Here is a 14993-nt window from a genome sequence, read left to right on the forward strand (position 1 = left end):
GGTCAGAGCGGGTCGCAGTTTGGCTGCTCTTTGGGGCTGCCAGCAGCCAAATGCCTGATGGGGAAAGGCGGCGGCCCAGTAGTCTGTGGGTCCGGCTGGGCTGCCGCAGGGGTAGGCGCGCTGGGACCGCAGCCCGTTTGTCCCCTCGGGGCTCAGCGGGCCAGCGCCGGAGCATACACCTGTTTTACGAAAGTTTTCCCTCGACCGCTCTGCTCTTTTTTGTCCCCCACCTGCTCACACGGATGGGGGTGCGAGGGGAGACTTCTTAGGACTGGAAGGAGCCGGTGATTCTGTGTGCGGTTTTTTTTTTTATTTGGTGTGGGTCATGGATCAGGTTGGATTGAAAAGAAACTCTGCCCAAGCCCCGGGGTGTGGCCCTTGCCTCTGCTCCCGGTGAGGCAGCCCCATTCCCCCGAGGGGCCCCACAGACCCTGGCACCGGGCTGGGAGAAGCGGGATTCTCTCTCTGGTTCGTGCCCGCCTCGGGTGCGAAGACCGCGAAGGCAGGGTTGTGGTCCCGGATAAAAGAGGCAAGAGGTCCCAGGAGTTCTTCCGTAGCCCACCGAGCCCCACTGCTGGGCCCACCTCCCTTTCCGATTTTATTTCGAGGAAGTGTATCCGAGGGTTTCTCCGAAAAAAAAAAACAAACCACAAAACAAAACAGTTGATCAGAGAAGCGGCATTCCGTCCTTCAGGTTTTTAGGGTCCATGCATTGCTGGAGGTATAGGGCTCTTGGAAGCCTCCTGCCGCCAGGGAGCAGCTGTCTCTGGCTGGGGGACGAAGCGATAGCCAGCACTGCATCATTCCAAGCTTTGCTGTAAACTTGGTGTGGAGACACTTTTTTAGACTTGTAGGAAAGTACAAAAATCAAAAGTTAGGTTTCTCCTGACACTTATCAAGGCATCAGATGCTGACCAGTTTCTTCTTCTCCCTACCTATTTTGGAGAAGGGAGAGGGGGAAAGCAATGCAAAAACAGCGTATCCCTTCCTTGGGAATCATTGAAAACCCCCCATTTATTTAGTGCTCACTGTGTACAGGCACTGTGTTAGTCTATTTCTGGTCTTATTTAATATACGTTTCGGAATGAGGGGTGAAGACCTGGGCCTGGGTTTGAGAATTTGGGGAAAGTAAAATTAGGGATTTTTCGGAGGTGGGGGTGGCGGGGTGGTGTGTAGACATTTTGGTCCTCAACTAGTCGCTTCCCGATCTAGGAACAGAACTCGGGGCAATTGTCCAACAACCGTTTAAGTTAGGGCAGCGAACAGTCAGTTAAAATTTGCACTTCTCCCTGGGCCAAAGAGCTCTTATTACATAGTAGGTGCATAATTCCTGCTTGTTTTTCATTAGAACTGTTTGAAAAGGGGAAGGAACATAGGGCGGTGTGTGTCTCAAATACTCGAATATCTCTCAGAATGTTACAACTCCGTTGGACTCCCCAAATGTCTAAAATGATTATCTTCCAAACCAGTTTTCTTTATCTCCCTTTCTCCCACTTTAAAGGGATTTTTAAAGAGACTTCACTGAAAGCTGTGCTTACCAGGAACACAATTCTTTTTCTCTATCTCCTTTGATGCCTTTGGTTGGCTTCCTTTGAAAAAAACTTGGGAAGCTCTCAAGGGAATGGGGGAAACAAAACAATAAAAAAAAAACTTGGAATATTGGCTAAAGAGTCTCCCTGCTTATAACTGGACAGATCCTAACCTCTTGTCCCCTTCACTCTTCTCCACCCCTTTTACTAATGGGTGTCCGGCATTCTGTGTAGCTTGGGGAGAGGAGGGACATTTGTTTTAAAGGGATTTATTTTTAAGATAAAAAATTGTGTAGTTTGGAAAAATAACTGCTTTTACAGCAGACTCTGCCAAGAATGGGAGAAGTTAGGTGGAATTCACGCTTCGGGGTTCTTAGGTGCATTTTTAGTAGAGTTACTTCTCTGATGGAGTCCTGGAGGGCCTCTGAACCCGGGGATTACGGGTGTGTTTGTGGAGGCGGGGTAACGGCATTGAAGGGGTGGTCTGCTATCCTAGAAAGGGGCGGGAGAGCCCATCTTGCATCAGTACCAGCTTTCATTCAATTTGAGGCCTTCTACTGTTGTTCCTCCGCTGTTCCCTGTTCCTATTCCATATTATGAAAGGGATTTCCCACTAAGGGCCCCAGAGGGATTTTAGGGCGCTCGTATTGGGAGTAGAAGAAACTGTCATTTCTAAATTCTAATCTCCCCGAGAATCGTACTCGTTGCACATTTTGTTCTAAGCCTGTGAATTTGAATTGATCTTGTCCCACGCTGGAACTCAGCTTTTAAAAAGATTTTAGTCAGAGAAAGGCCAGTTATCTTGGGCCTTTCAAATGCATCGAGGGAAAAACTACGAAACAATACTTTAAAAAAGATTACTTTCTGATAGGAAAGAAAATGATTAAATGATACTAGAAGTGGTCGAATGTAGTTGCATTTGTAGTTGTGTTTATAGACGGAGTTGGTACACCTGCATCCCAAATTCTAGCCTGTATCCCAAAATGCCTTTAAATATTCGATATCACTGCGAATCATTTTCTTAAAGTATTTAATCGTTCAGAAAAATCTAGGACATAGCTAAATTATACCTTAAACACTTGCCATTTACAATCAAAATCACTCACTCAGAAGTGCAGTTTGCTATTGGACTCCCTTATTTGTAACAATTTCGATCCGAATGCTTATTTTAATTAATTTAGTTCCCTTTCACTCAGTCTACCCTTCTAAGTGGAAAACAAGGAAACTTGGCGGCGTCTTGACATTTGCTAGGGTTTCCACATCTTTCCCTTTAGTATTTCCCCTTTGTCTTCCCTTCGGGGTTCACATTTCGATCGATTATTCAGATCTATGGGGGTTTTTGCCATTTCCTTGGAGGGGTGGGAGGGAGCTCCCAATCCGAGCATGGAAACGCTGGAAAGGGGTAAGAACTGTGGAAACTAAAGTAAACAAGTCCCATCGGTTCAGACTTCTTTCGAGGCCTGGACTAGACCAAAAAAAAAAAATGAGGTATTTCTTGCACTGGAACCGAAAGAAAAAGTATCTTAAAATGCTCCATAAACGTGAATTGCTATTTGACAGCTGGCAGGGATGTGGTGCATTAGAACATCCATCTCCACCGTTACTGGGCTTAGGTGCCAAGCCCCCTTCGAAACGGCTGGGCAGCCGAACTGTTGTCACCAACCCACTCACCATGTTCTCTCACACTGTGTTTCGGCCGCTTCCCTCTCGAGCAAGCTCACTCTGTCCTTACTCCCGAATTTCTTTACCAAAATATCGACCCCGCCCAATCAATAAAAGCTAGCTTGGGTAGGAGCGGGGAGGGCTAAGAAAAGCGCGTCTGAGCGCTCGGCTCTCTCCCGGGAGCGCAGGTCGCGCAGTGCGCCGGGCGCGCCGGCTCCACGCTCACAGCCCCTTCTTCCCACCCCTCCATCTCCGTTCTGTGCGTGGGTCTTGGCACGCCGCCACGCCGGAGCCCAGAGAGCGAGGGAGGAGCGCTGGGTGGGGCCCGGCCGGCCGGCCGGGCCCGGTGACTGGCTGCCGAGGCGAGGTGTCTCCTCAAAGTTGGGCCTTCAGTGCAGTCCCGGGGGAGGAGTTATGTTAATGCTCTTCCCATTAAGGCTGGCTGGGTGCGGGGGAAGTGCTGGGACGGGCGCCGATCCTTGACCATTCCGGAGCGGAGAGAGAGACCGCTGCCTCCCGGGAGCGGCTCCCCATGCAGTCCGTCTGAAGAGGACCCAGAGCCCGGCCCAGGCAGCCTGGGGGGCGGGGAGCCAGCGACCCTGACCCCGACTTTGGATTTACCGCCTGGGGGGTGGGGGGATCCTGGATCTTGGCGACTATTTTGGGGTACTCCGGACGCCATGTTGTGGAAATTAGCCGACAATGTCAAGTACGAAGAGGACTGCGAGGTGAGCGGGGCGGGAATGGGGGGACCCGGCGCATCCGAAGTTGGGGAGCCTGAAAGGGGCAGGAAATGGAAGGCTTCGGGGGAGAATGAATGGCCTCTGATGGGAGCGCTCTCCCGGGCCCCCGGGAATGGGTCACCGCGGTCCGGGCGCTAGCGATGTTTACCTGTGCTGGGGTCTCGCTTTTACCCTACCGCCCCCCCCCCCCCGAGGGGAGAAAGTGGCAGTGAAAATGCCCCTAACTTTACACGGGGGGGGGGTGTCTCCTAGCTCCGAAGTGGGGATTCGGGGTAAGAGAAGTCGGAGAATGAAAAAAGGGGCCGGTGACACCGCGAGTCCCCTTGCTGTCACTCCTCCGGGGCCCGGCCGACGTTCAATCCAGAATTCAGGGAAACACAGAAAGTTAGGCTTTGAGGGTGGGGGGGCGGGGAGGATAGCTGAGGCCGCGAGCGTCCTCGGAGCGAAAAAGCCTGTTTGACAGGTTGGACGAGGAGCTTCGCGGAGTGGGAGGGAGGAGGGAGCCGGCGAGCGGGAAGAGGAAGAGGACGCGCCGAGGTAGGCGAGGTCCGCGGCCGGGGGCCGCCGCAGCCCCCCGCCGCACCGCCGCCGCCGCCTTCGGGGGGCCATCGCGCACTCGCCCCGGCCGCCGCCGCAGGGCCCGTGTCCCTCCGCCAGGGGGAGGGCCCCTCGGGGGTCCTGACGAGGCGCTTCCCGGGCCGGGCATCGCGGGCCAGGCTGCGCCCCCCGGGAACTCAAGTCCCGCCTCTGTCCCCCCCCCCGTGCGGGAGGCGGCTCTCCCGCAGCAGCGCCCCCCGTCCCGCCCCGGCCGCTCTGGCGGCACCGGCCCGGCTGCGCTGGCGGAGGCGCGGGACCCCTGCCCCCACCCAAATGCCCCTCCACCCCGCCCGGCCCCGCGTGGCGTCCTGGCGGGAGGAAGAAGCGCCGCCACGCGCCGCCCGGCCCGCCGGCCCCGGCCGCACGCGCTGCGCGGGGCCATGGAGAGCCGCGCGGTGCGTCCTGCCCTCTGCGGCCGGGCCCGGGGCGGGGGTCCCTGTTACCTCCTTTAGTCTGGGGCGTCCCGGCGGGGCCGAGGGCGAGCTGGGCGCGGGCGCAAGTGCGGCGCCTCGAGGACCCGCGGCTGCCTCTCTGGGCCGCCTCCACGTGTCCCCGTGCTCCCCTTCTTGGCACCCGGCCGGCCTAGGACCCCGGGCCCAGTCCCGGGCCCCGGTGGGGTTGCCCGGGGATGCGCGGGCCGGGGCCCCGACCAGGGCCGGGGGAGGGGGTGGCCGCCGCGGCGCCCACGGGGTTCGCAGAAGCCGGGTTTGCGCCTCCTCACTCTCCGACCTCTCCCTCCAGGACCGGCACGACGGCGGCAGCAATGGGAACCCCCGCCTGCCGCACCTCCCCGCCGTCAGCCAGCACCTCTACAGCCCCGCCGCCCCGCCGCTCTCACACTCGGGGGCCGCCGACTTCCAGCCGCCTTACTTCCCGCCGCCCTACCAGCCCTTGCCCTACTCCCAGTCTGCCGACCCCTACTCCCACCTGGGCGACCCCTTCTCCATCAACCCTCTGCACCAGCCGGCGCCGGCGGCCAGTCAGCAGCAGACCTGGCCCAGCCGGCAGAACCAGGAGCCGGCCGGCCTGAGCCACCACGCCAGGCCGGGCCTGGTCCCGCACCTCTCCGGGCTGGAAGCCGGTGGCCCCGGAGCCAGGAGGGAGACCTACAGACGCTCCGAGCTACTCCTGCAGCCCCACAGCCACGGGCTCGATGCCGCGCTTGTAGAAAACCTGGGCTTACACGACATGACCCACCAAATGGAAGACGTGCAGGTGAGCAGCCCGGGACCCCAGAAAGGGGGAAGCTTGGGGGGCAGACTAGACTTGGAGCATATAGGCCAAGCCAGGATTTTTGCCTTTCTAAACTCTCTGAGCTTGCTTCTATATCTATGTTTCTAAATAGAAACTGTCCTTTCCCCCCCCCAGAACGTGGAAGACCAACATCTGCTATTGCATGATCAGACAGTCATCAGGAAAGGTGCGTTAAATTGTAATTAGCTTTCCCTATCTTTCTCCTAGCCCAACTTCGATCTTGGGAGGGTGGAAAACTCTTTGGGCTTTAATGGCCTCTCTACATCTTTGAGTCAGACATTCAGAGTTGTTTGGTTGGAAACCCATCAACTGATTAAAGTCCAGAAACTGCAAGAAGTTGTTTCAAACTAGATAGATGATAGTTGAAAGAAGGCAAGGCTTGAGAGTTGCCTTTAAGTCTAGGTGAAATAAAATTTTTATTTTCTGCCTTGAACAAGTGTCTCAGGATGCAGTAGTAGGGTCTACTTTTCCCCTCTAGCAAAAGCTGCTTCTGGAAGGAGCTAAAGAGGAATGTTGGTAGAACATTACTTAAGAAAAACTATTGAGGAGAGAGACAGGTTACATACTATTATCCTGTCTGCAGTGAGAAAACTTGGATCTTTTTGACTCAGCCCAAATGCTAAAATGTGACTGGTTAATTTGAATACAAGTAATTCTTACCATTTTAGTTAATAGCAAAGTCACCTCCCAATTCAGTTTGACAAAGACTTTTATTTGGACTTCTAAATGTGGAAATAAAGTAACTTTTACACACACATCCATTTTAAAAATTTTAAGCCCCTTGGGGCTTACAAGTTGACAGATTTTAGAAACCCTATTTGAAAAGTGTTAAATATGGAAATTAGTTTAATTTGAAGAGAAATAACAAGCAGTTAAAAAAGATTTGGTTTGATACAATCAATGTGGCTACCAGAATCTGGATATTGCTGGAGAAATTGTGCCAACTCTATAAAATTGAATTTTTTCTGCTTTGTCAACTGACATTTATTTAGATTTAAAAGACTAATACTCATCCCTAAAAAGGAATTTTCTGGGTCATCTATTATAACCCTTGCATTTCATTGCAATAAATGCATTTATTAAGCTCTTGCCATTACTAATGTGCTTCAGACATCAGCTAAGTGCAGGAGATAACGATTAAGACTCAGAATGGTGAAAATAATTTGGTCGATAAATGTTACCCAATTCCAGAATGAGACATTTTGAGACACCTTGGCTTCTATATCCAGAACTTCTTTTCTCCCACCCCCCAACTTTGTTTAGTAACCCAGTAATGACATAAAATAAATAGTAGGATCGAAAACAACTGTCATCTCCAGCATTTGTTTTTTTTAATGGCTACTATGTCCCAAACACTAGCTATGAAGACACTATCTTCTGCTCTAACACTTTTTTGTAACTGTTTTGATAATTGTTTGCTCTTTACAGGTCCTATTTCAATGACCAAAAACAACTCCTTGGGTCTCCCCTGTCAGAAGGATGGGATGCTAGGAGCAGTGGTTAATCATAATGAAGTATTTTGCTCTGTTCCTGGAAGACTTTCTCTCCTCAGCTCCACATCCAAATATAAAGTGACTGTAGCTGAGGTCCAGCGAAGACTTTCCTCTCCTGAATGCTTAAATGCCTCCCTATTGGGCGGTGTGTTGAGAAGGTGAGGGGAAAGCATCTTTGGCTAGTATTCATCCTGGACACCCAACTCTGGGGTAGGGTGTTGTTTTTATAAAAGGTCTGGGGAAAGTATTTTTAACATTTATGTAACTTTGAATCTAACACTGAATTCTAATAGACCCAGAGAGTTTTAAACATACATTTCCCTTTTGAAAAGTGTTAAATGTAGAAGAAAGTGCTAAAATGGGTCTAACAGCAAGTTATTATTTAGTTAAAATCTGACTCTCATGCTATATAAGAGCCAGCCCTAAGTTATTCTCGTGGCTATATATCAGCTTTTTTGCTTTTTTTCCCCCTTGTCAAACTCGTGTTTTTCTCCATTTTGTTTTCTGTAACTGTTCTTTAAGAGAGACAAACTTGTTGGTTTCTGCTAATGATTCTGTAATGCATGAAAGTGACACAACTGCATAAAGGAGGTCATTTGAAAGCACTCGTTGTTTATAATAATCTAAACATTAAATGAAATCTGATAATTTTTCATTTTACTTAATGTTACTTGATGCCTCAATGCTGGTCACACTTTTCATTCATAGAGCCAAATCTAAGAATGGGGGCCGTTCTTTGCGAGAAAAGTTGGATAAAATCGGTTTAAATCTTCCAGCTGGAAGAAGAAAAGCTGCTAATGTGACATTATTAACTTCCTTGGTAGAAGGTCAGTATGCTGGATTACTGATTTTCTTCCTCAAATTCCCAATATGTCCCTCCATAGTTGTAAGGTTTAGGTGGAGAAAAATAAATAGAATCCTTGGGAAATGGGGTGTTTGTATATGTATATAAGTTGCTAAATTGTAAGGTATATAGTCACTAGCTGGTAATCTTTTAGGGTAGTGCAGTCAATGTCTTAAGATACTGCATTCCCATTGTTTTGCACAGATTGGTATCTTACCTATGCTGTGATACTTATAAAAGTAATATTTGCTTTGGGGGACATTACTTTGAATTAGCATTTTCCATTCTTACATGTATTGAACTGAATTCTTAGTTGAAATGATTGAGGCAGTTTTTAGCAAGAAAAGATTCATTTTGAGAATGTCTTTTGTTCATTCCTTAGAGTATTGCAGGTTCTGTTTGGTCTGTGAGGTGGTATCAAGGTAGAAAGCATTCAAAGAAGGGGAGAAGAATCAAAAAACTAATGATACCAAGGAGGTTTCTCTATAGAATTTTAAAACTGCAAAGCTATCAGCATGGGAGTCCTCTTTGAACAGATCCTCTACCTCAGATCTGGAAACCAATCCCCAGTGTTTCTGAGCCTGTAGCACTTGTTTTTTGGCATATGGAGCTGGGAACAGGGCTTGGGCCTCTCTCAGTGGAAGACCCCTGGAAGGTGTCCAAGAACACAAACAAATGCAACTTTAAAAAAAAAGAAGAAAAAGAAAGAAAAACCTCAACTCAAGCATATTATATTCAGGAGGAAAATGGACTTGGAGCATTGAGAGGATTGTAGTAAAAAGATTGAGCAAACACTCCAATCCTGGCCCAATCATCATACTCTCAGTGTGGCCTAGGGGAAGTCAGTGAGGAGTGTGACTTGGGGAAGGAGATACATTCTAGACAGAAGTGGAGTGGACCTGATGGAATAAAGACCCATTCATGTTGCTCCTCTGAAGCCTTCCTTGTACGCTACAGGAGAGAACTAGTCATTTGGTTCAGTTTAAGATTTTGTCCCAATTCTGTGTTTGTGCATGCATCTGTCTGTGTGGCTATAGTTGTTGAGCATATTGATGTGTGAAGTGAAGAGAGATGCCTTTCTTAGTCCTTTTTTATCTCCTACAATTCTAATCTCCCCCTGGTGCCCGCACCCCACCCCCCCTTCATAAGAAGGCAATAGAGCATAAAATATAGTTGAATAGACAGGTCTCTGGTAATGGAAGGAGCAGCATGTTGGGTGTATTGGGGGTTTTGAAAGTCTTCAACAAATTTATCACTGGGTTTACTTAAATTAGATCTTGAAATCTTTGCTAGGAGAAAAGGTACATGTTAAAGTGAGACTTGGAGACACAGTGATATGCATGCAGTCTCTTTCTCCTTGTTCGAATAGGAACCCCGTTACCTTTTACTAATAGTTATCTGGTGTGCAACTTGTCTTGAGTGTTTGTGGACCATTAAAATTGTGACCAAAAAAGTGACATGCCTAGAGGATCAGTATGTGTCAAAGGAATTTCACTTTTTCCTAACTTCCAAGAAGAACCCTTTAAACCCCTTTTCTCCCTACTGCAATTGCTTTTCAAAGGCTGCATTTAACAACTTACTTTAGCTCAAAGTTATCTGACTTAAGCCAAAGTATGTATACTCCATGATTAATTTTATTATGAAATAAAAATTTATTATAATTGACTAATTTTTGCTGTCAAGTTCCACGGATTGGGTTGTATATGCTATATACTGAACATTGTTCCTTGAAGGCAGTACCAGTGTAAGAATGCTTTTCTGAACCTCCTGAGTTTTTACTGCTGGATATTAATGGGGGGGGCATTTTTCCAGATGTGAATTTATTTGGCTAGAAATAAGCACGGTAGCACTTTTTTGTCTTAGCAGTAATAAAACCTGATGCAGTTTGTTTGTTTTGAGCTTAAATTTGACTAGAATTGTTACCTGTTGTAGGTGAAGCTGTGCATCTAGCCCGAGATTTTGGTTATATCTGTGAAACTGAGTTTCCTTCTAAAGCAGTAGCTGACTATTTAACCAGACCACATTTAGGACGGAATGAAATCGGTACTAGAAAGAACATGCTGCTTGCTGCTAAGTGAGTATTGTGTCAGGTTGCTTATAAAGAACTAGATTTTTTTTAAAGTTTTATTTTTTAAGCACAAAAAAATGAGATGGTACATTTTACAGTGTAGCCCTAGCCTTTCAGAAGTTACAAATAGATTATTTTGAACTGAGAAACAGACCATCATGGCACTCCTTCCCAAAAGTATCTAAAAATAATTTTTAAAAAATTGTACACCTTCTGTCTGGCTAACAGATTTCAGATGTTCTAATGAAGCAACCTCAGTGTTGTATATATGACATGTGGCTAAATGAGGTGCCCCAGTTCAGCTGCTGCCTATCCATCGAAAATCAGTTAACTGCAGCTGAAGAGGTTCTCACCCAAAGTAACATTAAATTGATTTTAAAATTAGGGTAAATGAAGCAGAACTAGTAGGAATTTAAGACAGGAGAAGAACATTCTGGCAAAAACAATTGAATAACAACCAAAACATTAGTTCTGTGAAAAAGTTAACCTTTGAAAGATGAAATTGCTTTGAAGTGAGATGGGAGGCTTGGCACAGACCCCAGGTAGCTAGTTTTTCCATGAGAATTTGCAGGTTTCCTTGAGAACAGAATAGTAGTTACCCACTCTTCCCCCCCCCCAAAAAAAAATATAATTTAGATGACGTTGATGTGTTTGTCTTTTGTTGTCCCTTGAGATTCCCTATTCATGGAGATTTCTTTTTTCTGTCTCATAGACAAATCTGTAAGGAATTCACAGATCTTCTCACTCAGGACCGGACTCCCCTTGGAAATACTAGACCTAGCCCAGTTCTGGATCCTGCCATTCAAGGCTGCCTAACTCATTTCAGTCTAATAACGCATGGCTTTGGGAGTGCGGCCATATGTGCAGCTATGACATCTGTCCAGAACTACCTAAATGAGGCATTAAAAATAGCAGACAAAACTTACATGAACACTGGTGACCAAAGCCCTGCTGAGTCCAACAAAACTATTGAGAAAATGGATAAGCACCGGAAATAGAATTGGGGGGGGAGAGTACAGCCTGGGGAAAAGTTCAAAAGGACGGAAACTATTCTCCATAATACTGCCTATGGGATCGTCTTCTTGCCTAGGGGACAATGTAGAAAAAAAATTGTTACTTTATTAAACATCATCTTATTCAGGATCTTCATGATTTACACACCCTCCCATTCTGGAGTCTTGTATTTCTAAAGCTGCAATATCTCCAAAGTGTTGTGGACAAGTTATCAGAAGACTACAAGCTTGGGTACTTGTTGGGAACTTGCTCCTTAAACCTTTATATCCCTTTTCCCCCTTCCCCTTTGCTCTAAAAGTGGTGCTAAAAATGTTTTTGAACCTCTAAAAATTCCTAGTGCTAATAGCCAAGGGTGTAGAGTATTTTGGATGCTATTAATTAAGAATTGTTCCTTTTTAAGTCAAATTTATCATGGATTTTTTCCATGACAACAGTAACCATTTTGCAGTATTAGAATTAAGGTGTTTAGATCTATCTTCATTCAATGTTTATGTAAAGGTTGTTTAGCTTCCTAGATCACAAGTCTTTTACCCTATGAAGGAAAAAAAAAATTCTATTTGATCTTGTTACTGGATGACATTTGACACACTTCCAAAGGAGAGAATTTAGGTTTTATAAAACTTTGAGTCAAAGTCTGTGTTTTAGGTGTTTTTGTGTTATAGAGAAATTTTGAATTAGTGCTCAAAACTGAAATATCTTGGAAAACTTTTCTCTCAAGGTGTATTGACTTTATTTACATATTTATATCTGGTCTGTTTTAAAAAAAACGTTGAAAATACTAGGCACATAACATTAACTTTTTTTTTCTTTTTGTTTTGCCTATTCAGGCAAAATTATACTACCAGGGAGGCCTCTGTATTAAGAGAAAGAGTGTGTTGAATGTACATATTTATTTATGTGTAATTTAATGGGATATGTAAATACTGGTGAACTTAATTTTTTTTAACGGGGTTCAAATTTAACTTTGGTAACTTTTAAAAGGGAATGGGGTGAGCTTAACACATCCTTTGGTTTAACCACAACAAGTACATATGCTATATAGGGTATTTAAAATGTTTGGATTTTTGGAAAGGCAATTCCAATTTTCAGTTCTTGCCACTGAATTATCTAAACTGTTCACAAGGCAATAATTGTAACATCTCCCAATAAGATTTGCTCCTGCAAAAATGAGGGTTCCGTGTGTATGCAAGTGAAAGGTTTTAAATAACCATCTATTTGTAAATGTTCCCAATATAATTCTGTTGTGTATATGATAACTATAATAATAAAAGTATTCTCAATAGAAACAAAGCAGTGGATGTTTGGTTGAATGAAAATTGTTTTTTGATTTTTTTTGTTAATTCATAACTGAACGGAATTATAGCAGTTTGCATATAAGTAAAGTGATAAGCAAAAAAACAAAACAAAATGATGTCAAAGGCAATTCTGTGTCCAGTAAAAATGTAACCATCATATTCAAGGTATCTTCTTTCTGTGAGTGGGGGCTTTTTTTTGTAGTTTTCTTTAGGAGAAAGAGAGGCTGGCAAGGAAGAGTGTTTGCAGAGATCTTGGACACATACCACCAATATTTGATTTCAGGTTTTAAGTACCCTGGCATATCTTCCAGGAAATGGTTTGACTAGAATGACTTTGTTTTTGAAAGGAAACAGAGTGTAGGCCTTTCTATAGTGGATAAAACCATTGATCCATCAACTCCTGGTTCCTAAGTTCTTTGTGAGCATCTCTTAAGCTAGCTTCTACTTTGGTATTTTAATATTTTGTTCCTTGGCAATGATGGTATCTGAACTGCTGATGTTTTGTAGACTGATTTTATCTGGTCTCTACTGTAGATTTGCTGAAGGAACCACTAAGGGAAAGATCAGTTTAATATGTAGAATTTTTTTTCTTTTTGTAGAATCTTTCCTTTGGACAGTTTTGGAAGAGATTCACAATTCTTACATCTTGCTGGCTTGCAAGAACTGTGCCTAATTGCAATTTAGGGCTATGTACTGGAAATGCCCCAGAGACAATTGAAGAGAAAGAATGCAAATAGGGGTGACTCAACAGAGACTCTTAGAGCCTTGAGTGTGTGCTGGTTGTTTCTCAGATCGGGAGCTTCCTAGACAGTGAACCATCAAGTTCTATGGCGTCTATCTAGTATATTTATTCCTGTCAACAATAGACTTTGTTTTCTTGAAATGCCATTGACCTGATGCCAGGGAAAATACTTAATTCTCCAGAAGATCCTAATAAAATAGCCCCTAGTTCTTTGCACTTCCATAAAATTAAATCATAGACTTCTCCCTATATTGGGACAGTCTTTGAGAGCAGCTTATTTGCTCCTTTGAATCTGTCCAGACCTCCTATCAAACTAAAGTAATGAGTGATTGGAATATGCATTATATCTGTTATTCAAAGCACGCACTGGCTCAAAAGGCTATCCCTTCCTTACATGACAGCACATTTCAATAAATACGGCATGTTTAGGCTATTGTAGATTAGCTATTTGTGAGCTATTTATTAGTGGACATAACCAGGCTCATAACTAATTTAGTGTCTTGGGATTTAATAAGGATGCTTACATTTTATTCCTCATTACTCTGAAGCAAAATCAATCAATTGTCTGTTGGTACCAACTTGTTCCATTTAGGTAAGATGAACTATTTTTTTATGTTTAGATGAGCCATATATTGATCACTGGGCTTATAGCCAGTTTGGATACTTAGTGTGTTTTCAGAAGACTATGTCTCTAACTTCCCTGGAAGGTCTCTTACCAGAACCAGGTGTTTTACAAAAAAAAATTACAATCTTAACATGAATTTTGGTTTGTGGGGAGTTGGGTGTGAATCATATGTGAGGGAAAGGTAAAGAGATTGGTCTGTTTCTCATTTGAATTGATTGCTCTGAAGTTATTGTCATTTTTTTGACCTGTCAAAAGTCAGGTTTTTTGCTCCTTAGTAAGAACAGTTGTTGTGCTGGTCTGCCCAATAGTTTGACTCTTTGCTGTAAAAAGTTAGGTAAGGGGACAAGAAAGCTTAAAACCCCAAAAACCTGGAATAATGACTGGTTAATAATAGTGGTTCTCCTTTAAGTTTTCAAATCCCTATCTCTTCCTTCAGGCCCATTGTGGGTAAACCCTATTTAATTGATTAGGGAAACCAGCTTATTTACTATACTAGTTACCATGGCTAGTCAGTTAGGATCTGAGATGGGAGTTCCCACAGTACAATATTGCTCATGAACTAAATTGGAATCACTCACCAGGTAGACCTATCCCATAACTTGGGAAGCAGCAGATCCTTGGTTATTGGAGTGTGTCCAATTCTCAAGCATTGCTTTGGATGTTTATTTTTTCCTTTTAGGCAGGACTACTTTTTCCTATAGGAGGGAGGTCAGCCAACTTCCTCTGCTATGAGTAACTACTATTGGCTTGAGAAGGAAATGGTCTAAGGTTTTGTACAAGTGATGGATGGAGACAGCTTAGTGTCAGTAAGAGACCCTTCCATTGCCTTGAGTGTGGTTATTGACCCTTATCAAGTCTACTCTTTCTGTTGGCTGCCTCTGATTTTTATGGAAGATAAGTAAGCTTTGTTTTCACAGTTCAGATTCTGGGATGAATGAAGGTTTATCTGGATAGGAATAAACCTTTTTTTTTCTTTTTAAGATTTACTTACATCAGCTTGTAACCAATAACTTGTAGTTTCTCTTTTTTTGGGTCCTGTCCCAACATTCCAGGTCTCTTCCAATGAATCAACTACTTATATCTGAAATCTATAAATCAGCCTTCTATGTGACATTTCCAGTGATTCA

At 44.8% G+C, this 14993-nt stretch overlaps 1 protein-coding gene across 2 annotated transcripts; it reads left to right on the forward strand.

Annotated features, from left to right (window-relative positions):
• Window positions 1–3665: 3665 nt before the first annotated feature.
• On the forward strand, window positions 3666–14690 carry TFAP2C (transcription factor AP-2 gamma). 2 transcript variants are annotated; one of them, XM_074210316.1, is made up of 7 exons: window positions 3666–3919; window positions 5273–5746; window positions 5900–5951; window positions 7214–7436; window positions 7987–8105; window positions 10055–10196; window positions 10903–14690. In XM_074210316.1, exons 1-7 carry the CDS (start codon window positions 3872–3874, stop codon window positions 11186–11188), a joined length of 1344 nt encoding a protein of 447 aa, XP_074066417.1. In that variant the 5' UTR covers window positions 3666–3871; the 3' UTR covers window positions 11189–14690. The 2 variants fall into 2 exon arrangements, with proteins under 2 accessions (XP_074066417.1, XP_074066418.1); XM_074210317.1 differs by lacking the exon at window positions 3666–3919 and adding an exon at window positions 4845–4926 and having other exon boundaries at window positions 10903–14689.
• Window positions 14691–14993: the final 303 nt, after the last annotated feature.

The sequence above is a fragment of the Macrotis lagotis genome, chromosome 1, assembly GCF_037893015.1.
Source record: "Macrotis lagotis isolate mMagLag1 chromosome 1, bilby.v1.9.chrom.fasta, whole genome shotgun sequence".
Classification (NCBI taxonomy): Eukaryota; Metazoa; Chordata; class Mammalia; order Peramelemorphia; family Peramelidae; genus Macrotis; species Macrotis lagotis.